General features: G+C 32.4%; 1 protein-coding gene across 2 annotated transcripts; it reads left to right on the top strand.

Annotated features, from left to right (window-relative positions):
• The first annotated feature begins 617 nt into the window (after nucleotides 1–617).
• Nucleotides 618–3,493, top strand: LOC131646196 (uncharacterized). Of its 2 annotated transcripts, none has more exons than XM_058916317.1 (4): nucleotides 618–1,488; nucleotides 2,027–2,236; nucleotides 2,387–2,478; nucleotides 2,597–3,493. In XM_058916317.1, the coding sequence occupies exons 1-4, from the start codon at nucleotides 712–714 to the stop codon at nucleotides 3,252–3,254; spliced, it is 1,737 nt and encodes a 578-aa protein (XP_058772300.1). In that variant the 5' UTR covers nucleotides 618–711; the 3' UTR covers nucleotides 3,255–3,493. The 2 variants fall into 2 exon arrangements, with proteins under 2 accessions (XP_058772300.1, XP_058772301.1); XM_058916318.1 differs by having other exon boundaries at nucleotides 2,030–2,236.
• The last annotated feature ends 3,165 nt before the right edge of the window (nucleotides 3,494–6,658 follow it).

Consider the following 6,658-nt stretch of genomic DNA (forward strand, 5'->3'; position numbering starts at 1 on the left):
TATGACAGTACCACTTAAAAAAAAAACTAATATAACTCGGTAAAAATTGAGTCTTATTATTTGTATAACTTCTGAAATAAATTAGTAAGTTAATATGTCAAGTTGTTCGAGTAAAATTTACATTTTGTAAAATAAAAATATAAGGGGACAACTTCTCTACCCATCACAAAAAGATGGGTAGTGTACATTCTATCAATCATATCAATCAGATAATATCATTTAATTTTTATGTATTTAATTATTTATCCTATAAAACAATTGTTTGATGTTTTCAATGTATTTTACACTAAAAATAATCTTACCGACCTTTTTGAGGTGGGTAAATAAGAATTCACCAAATATAATCGTGAGATTAAATTCTTTTTTAAGGCATAATAATAAGTAACCAATCATAAAAATTAAATAAAATTCATTTTCCAATCAAACACTAGTTTACTAGAGGAAATAAAACAAATTACGTAGTAACTTTTATAAAAATCTAATTTTACTTTTTGTCAACGGTGACATTATTCACATTACTACTAGTAAATCCCAAATCCTAATATGACCGTTGCAAAATTCAATAACCAAATTTAAAAAAAAATAAAAATTTCATTATCTTATTACCGTTAGCAACTAACGTCTCCTTTACCAACCTCTCTTTCTTCTTCACACTCCATTCTTGAACTCCAAAATAGCAACAAAAAATTTCCATACTCTTGAGCTTCAACAATGGCAACACTAGCCCCTGGAATTCTGTTAAAGCTTCTAAACGGAATAAACACCGGCGTTAAACCAACCAGCGAGCATCGGAATTCCCTCTTACAAGTCACCGACATCGTCCCCGCCGATCTCGACGAGAAGAGTCTCTTCCCCAAACAAGGCTTCTACATCAAGGTTTCCGATTCTTCGCATTCGATTTACGTTACTCTTCCTTCTGATGAGCACGATTTTGTTTTAAGTAATAAAATGCAGTTAGGTCAGTTTATCTATGTTGATAGATTAGAACCCGGTTCGCCTGTTCCGGTTCTCAAAGGAGCTAAACCGTTGCCGGGGAGACATCCTTTCATTGGGACGCCGGAGCCTTTGTTGGGCCTGAGGGAGAAAACTCAAGCCCAGGCTCAGGCTCAGGCCCAATCGTGTAAACCCTCTGTGAGAGGTTCTTGGGGGACAGGGAGGAAGAAGAAGAAGAATGATGAAGATGGTGATGGAGATGGTGACGATGGTGGTGCTTTTCCTTGTTCTCCGATGGTTTTTAAGCCGGTGAATTTGGATTTTGATCAGTGTACGCCGGTTAGAGGGAGGAATTTTGTTGGGAGAGATGGGACTCCGGTTAGATGTTCGGTTGGTGGTGGGCTTTTTGGGAAAATGAATGATGCGAAAGGGGAAAGTCCGGCGTTGCTGAGAAAAAGTTGTGTTGTTGGTTCTTCGAATTCGAAGATTACAAGAAGTAGGAGTGTCTCTGATAGAGAGAATAGGATGCCTTCTGCTAGTCCCTTCAAGTCAAATGTAGGTACATTGTTCCTTCTTCTTTGATTATTTGTGGCTGGTATTTAGCTATGTAGCGTAGACATTTGTGATAGTAGGCGTGTATGGTGTCTGATACGTGTTGGTGTATGAATATAAAAGTTTGATTCAACTAGTTCATTATCTCATCGAGTCAAATCGTTATTGGTATCAACGTGTGTGACTATCGTGTTCAGTAGTCTTAGTGACACATTTTTTGGTGTTTCTTAAGTAATTTTACTAATGTTCAAGGTTTATTTTTAACCAAAAATGTCCCTATTGCAATTTGAGAGGCAGATTAATGATATGTTTTCATGGCTTCAAAATGAGTGTAACTGAGGTTGTATCAACTGTGTTTGATTTTGACTGCAATTGTGGTTTGTTATGTTTGTGAGACTAAACTAGTATAATTGAGATTGTATCAGCTGTATTTGAATTTGAGTGAGCAATTCTACACAAGTATCTAGGATTGTAGTATGACATCTTTTTTATTGTTTATCAATTTTCTGAGTTTCATTGTTTGATAACTTTTGCAAAATAGCAGGAAAAGAAAGGTGGTACTCCGCCACCCCGGCTGAGACAAGCAAGAGTGGCGAATTCTGTTGGCGTGACCGGAGGAGATGCTCATAAAGAAGACTCAAGTGTCACGTCTCAACAGAAATCTCAGTCTACAACTAATTCAGCTTTCGATGATTCCAACAATCTTAGTCTGCCCATGAATTTACCAGCAAGACTCAGCTCCTTAGGAAAGGTACATTTTGTTAATGCTAAAGATTGAACTTACTTGCTTAAGTCCTAAACTTTTAAACTACAATCGCGGCTTATGATATTGTATAGAACCACGGTAGCTTGATTGCTGTCTACTATAATCATATAATATGTATTTTATGCTGCATGACAGGAAGCTGTGCAGCAAAGAGAAGTGGCTCAAAAGATTGCCCTTCAAGCATTAAGAGATGCTTCGGCCACCGAGACAGTAGTTCGATCACTTAAGTATGTATTCCTCTTACAATTCTATTTTTGGTCTAGCTTTGCACTTTTTTATGTTTGTTTTAGTGGTTAGAGAGTAAACTAGTATCTAATTAACTTTAGCTCTGGTGTTTTCTTTCAGGATGTTTTCAAATTTATGCAAATCAGCTCGAGCTGATACACCTGCTACATGTTTTGAACGGTTTTTGGAATTTCATAATGATATTGTACTAGGAGTTGATGCAATGATGTCGATGCAAGCAGCTACTTCAGCTTCAGAATTGGCTTCAAAATCAGATAAACAAGTTGAAGAAGAACAACCGCAGGTTTTACACGAAGTTATGCTAAATTCTGTCGACAAATCAGGAAACTCTATCGAATCAAACACGTCAAAAAGAAGATGTGCTTATAGAGCCAAAGTGGGGAAACTTTTGAGATCATCGAGTTCAAACCCGAAGGATGTTTTGGAGAAGAAAGGTTCTACCCTAGAACCTATTATTGAAAATGACGAGAATAAGAAACCAGTTTCTTGCAGCTTAAGCAACACAATCAAGTTGGGAAAACAGATTGAAACAGAAGCTGGAAATTGGTTTATGGATTTCATTGAGAAGGCATTGGAAGCGGGTTTGAAGAAAACAAAGGAAGCGTCAAACGGGGATGTTCGTAAAGTTTCTCAGTCTCTCATAATTAAAGTTATGAATTGGGTCGAGGTAGAACAATACCATAGTAACAAAAGGCCTAGCCACCCTAAAGCGGCGCAGATTGCTCGGAAGTTAAGGATAAAAATTAAGAATCCTTGAATGGTGATGAACCCTTTTCAAGTTATGTGTGTGTATTGTGTTTGGAATAGTTGTGAAAAATCAATCCTAATAAATCAGTCATAATCCTAAAATGTGACGAACCACTGAGTTTTTAGTGGTTGGTTTTATTATAATATTCAATTCATATATGTATTCTTTGGTTGGAATTGAACAATGAGAAGTATATTCATTTATATCTGAAATGAACTATTTTATGACATGTGATCAAAGTTAATATTATTGATGCATCAGTTAGTTTTGTACAAGCAATTGTCACGGATCTTTTCTCATTAGCTTGAATTGAATACCACTGGAATTAGTACTTTTTCATTGATTGTATTCATCAATGAAAATTGAAAGTTTAAAAGGAAATTGGAGTACACAATGCACTCTGACATTTTATTTCCTTCTCATTCTTTATACATGACTTTGTTTATTATGCAGATTTGAAGCCGCATGGTGAGTGAACAATTATTACTTGCTGCTGAATACAATCAAACTGAATAGGGGATTATAGGATTGGAAAAATAATTGAATGTGTGTGTGTTGTCAATACATATTTATTGGAATGACTTTATCATGGAATGGTAATCAGCATGTTTATACACAAATCACATTCAACTTCTTATCATGAATTGTTTTGAGTAAAACAATTACATATTGGTTTTCTACTTTTTAGTCTCATACATGTTTCTCATTATTTTCGTTGTATTTTATTATTATTTTAAAAAAAAAAATGTATTTAATAACAAAGAAATGAGAATGTCACGTTGGTGCACCACATGATCATACCGTCAAAATTACCCTTCCCACTAAAAAATATTACACTACAAATTAGACAAAATAGTAACTAACAAAATCACCCAACCACTTTTCTATTGTCCAATGAAAATCAACTTTTTTGCCAAGTGTCAACTGCATGTTTATGATTCAACTTTTTCTCCCAAACACACATCTTCTCTCTCTTACTTAAAATTTCAAATTTCTTTTACATTTCATTTTCCCACACTTTCTTACTTTCATTTTAATTTTTCTTAATTTATTTATTATCACAAAAAATATTAATAATCTATTTTTAAATTTTAATCTTACTAAAAATTTCAAATTTCTTTCACATTTCATTTTTCCATACTTTCTTACTTTCATTTTAATTTTTCTACATTTATCTATTATCACAAAAAATATTAATAATCGATCATTTAATTATTATCCCCAAAAATATTTAATTATTTCACGAGTCACTATCAACTCAATATTTAATTTTTTTAATCGATCATTACACATTTTCTCTATCTTAATTAAAATTTCAAATTTCTCTCACATTTTTTTCACACTTTCTTACTTTCATTTTAATTTTTTTCTCTATTTATTTATTATCTCACGGGTCACTATCAACATAATGTCTATTTTATTTTAATCAATCATTGTCTTTATTTGAGAGATAATATCTTTATTTTTATTTTTTCTCCATCTCACGATTTTTTATCATTATTTAATACAATTAAATTTCCATGATTATTGTTTATTTTACATTTGTTTTTAAATATATTTTATATCGCATCAAATAATTTTTTTTATTTCACGGGTCATTATCAACATAGTAGCTATTTTATTTTAATCAACAATTACTATTAATTGAGAGATAATTTTTATTTTTAAATGTTAATATTTCATTTTTATTATCTCCATCTTATAGTATTTTTTATATGATTATTTAATATAATTGAATTTATATGATCATTTTTCATTTATAATTAAACCATTCATTTTTAATTTATACGTATCTAATTAAATTTTATTAAATATTAAATAAATTTACCCGTGCAGAAACACGGGTATCTTACTAGTTGATTATTAAGAAATACAAATTTTACACGTGTTGCCCTATTGGCTATTGGTTATAAAACTTTCTATTTTGACACTATTCAATGAAGAAACAAATTAGAATTTCGATTCTTGCCTATAGTAATTTTACTTGGAGGCTATCCAAATAAATGTTTTTAATTTAAAGGTGAAAGTTGAAGACCATATTATCTCTCAAGTTACACGGTTTAAATATTTTTGGCCCGTAAAATAAAAGGGTTAGATACCTTTAACCCCTGCCAAATAAGCGAGTTTTGATTTTGTCCTCCTTAAAAAAAAATTGTTGCGCAGCCCTTACCAAATGCAGATTCCAACTATTTAAACCTTTTACCATGATTTTACCTAGAACACTAGGTTACCATCCTACGTGTAAGTTGCTATTTTTTTTACTGTTACTAATGCCACGTTGGATCTTCATCGTTTTCCCTTCTTCTTTACAAACGAGAAAATTCTCAAATCAACAATTAGGAAAACTAGGGTTTGGTAAATCGTGTTCATCATCATCATCTTCCTGTTAGGAAAAGTTGCAGTCTTCTTCTTCTTCATCATCAGTAAGCGGCATGGATCAAAGCTACAGCAATGGCAGCAGCAACTCGTTTGAGATTTCAAGTGTTCCCCAGTATGGTTGTCGTATGCCAATGAAGATGTGGGTAGCAAATACAGTGCAAAATAAAAACCGGAAGTTTTGGAAGTGTCGTTTGGCTGGGGTAATTTGTCTCATGATTTATATGTCGTTTGGCTGGGGTAATTTGTCTCATGATTTATATGTGTTTTATGCCAATTTCTGTTGATGTTTGCAGGGTCTTAATTCTTGTGACTTGTTTTTAAGGGACGATGAATTTGCCACAGCCATGAGTGAAAGTACAAAGAGTGAAAATCGTGACTGCAAGAAATGTAATGTTGGTGAAGTTGGAAATAACAGTGAAAAAGATTGAAAAAACCAAGTTGAAAGTTTCCATCATGCAGAAGAAGATTTATCAGATGAAACTGACCTTCATGTTGTGTTTGATTATGTTTGCAGTGGTTTTGAAGTTCAAGAATTAGGCATTAGAGTACTATTGTAACAAGAATGTTGTAGTAGGATTGTGTTAAGTTGTTGTAGTATGCTTGTGTTAAGTTGTTGTAGTATGCCATGCTTGTGATGAGTTTGGTTAAAAACAGTCATGAAGAAAATTATGTAAACTTCAAATGACTTAATCATTTCTTTTTGTTTACAATTTATGGCATTAGATGTATTAAATTGTCTCATTGTTTTGTTTATAAGGTGTAATGAATTACATGTGAAACAGAAAATAAAATGTAAACAAAATTTTGGCACAAAATGTAGTTCATATTAATAAGATCTTAAGTCTTATATTGTCATAAACATTAACTTACACAAAACATTAACCAACTTAAAAAGCCACTAGATCAAAACATCCAAAAGAACATAAAACAACATAACATTGTCATAAAGATTACACAAAACATGAGACAACTCATAAAGAGACAAGATTCTATTTCTTGGCTTTCTTGTTTGATCTTTGTGATCCTCTTCCCTC

This window comes from Vicia villosa, linkage group LG2, assembly GCF_029867415.1.
Source record: "Vicia villosa cultivar HV-30 ecotype Madison, WI linkage group LG2, Vvil1.0, whole genome shotgun sequence".
Taxonomy (NCBI): Eukaryota; Viridiplantae; Streptophyta; class Magnoliopsida; order Fabales; family Fabaceae; genus Vicia; species Vicia villosa.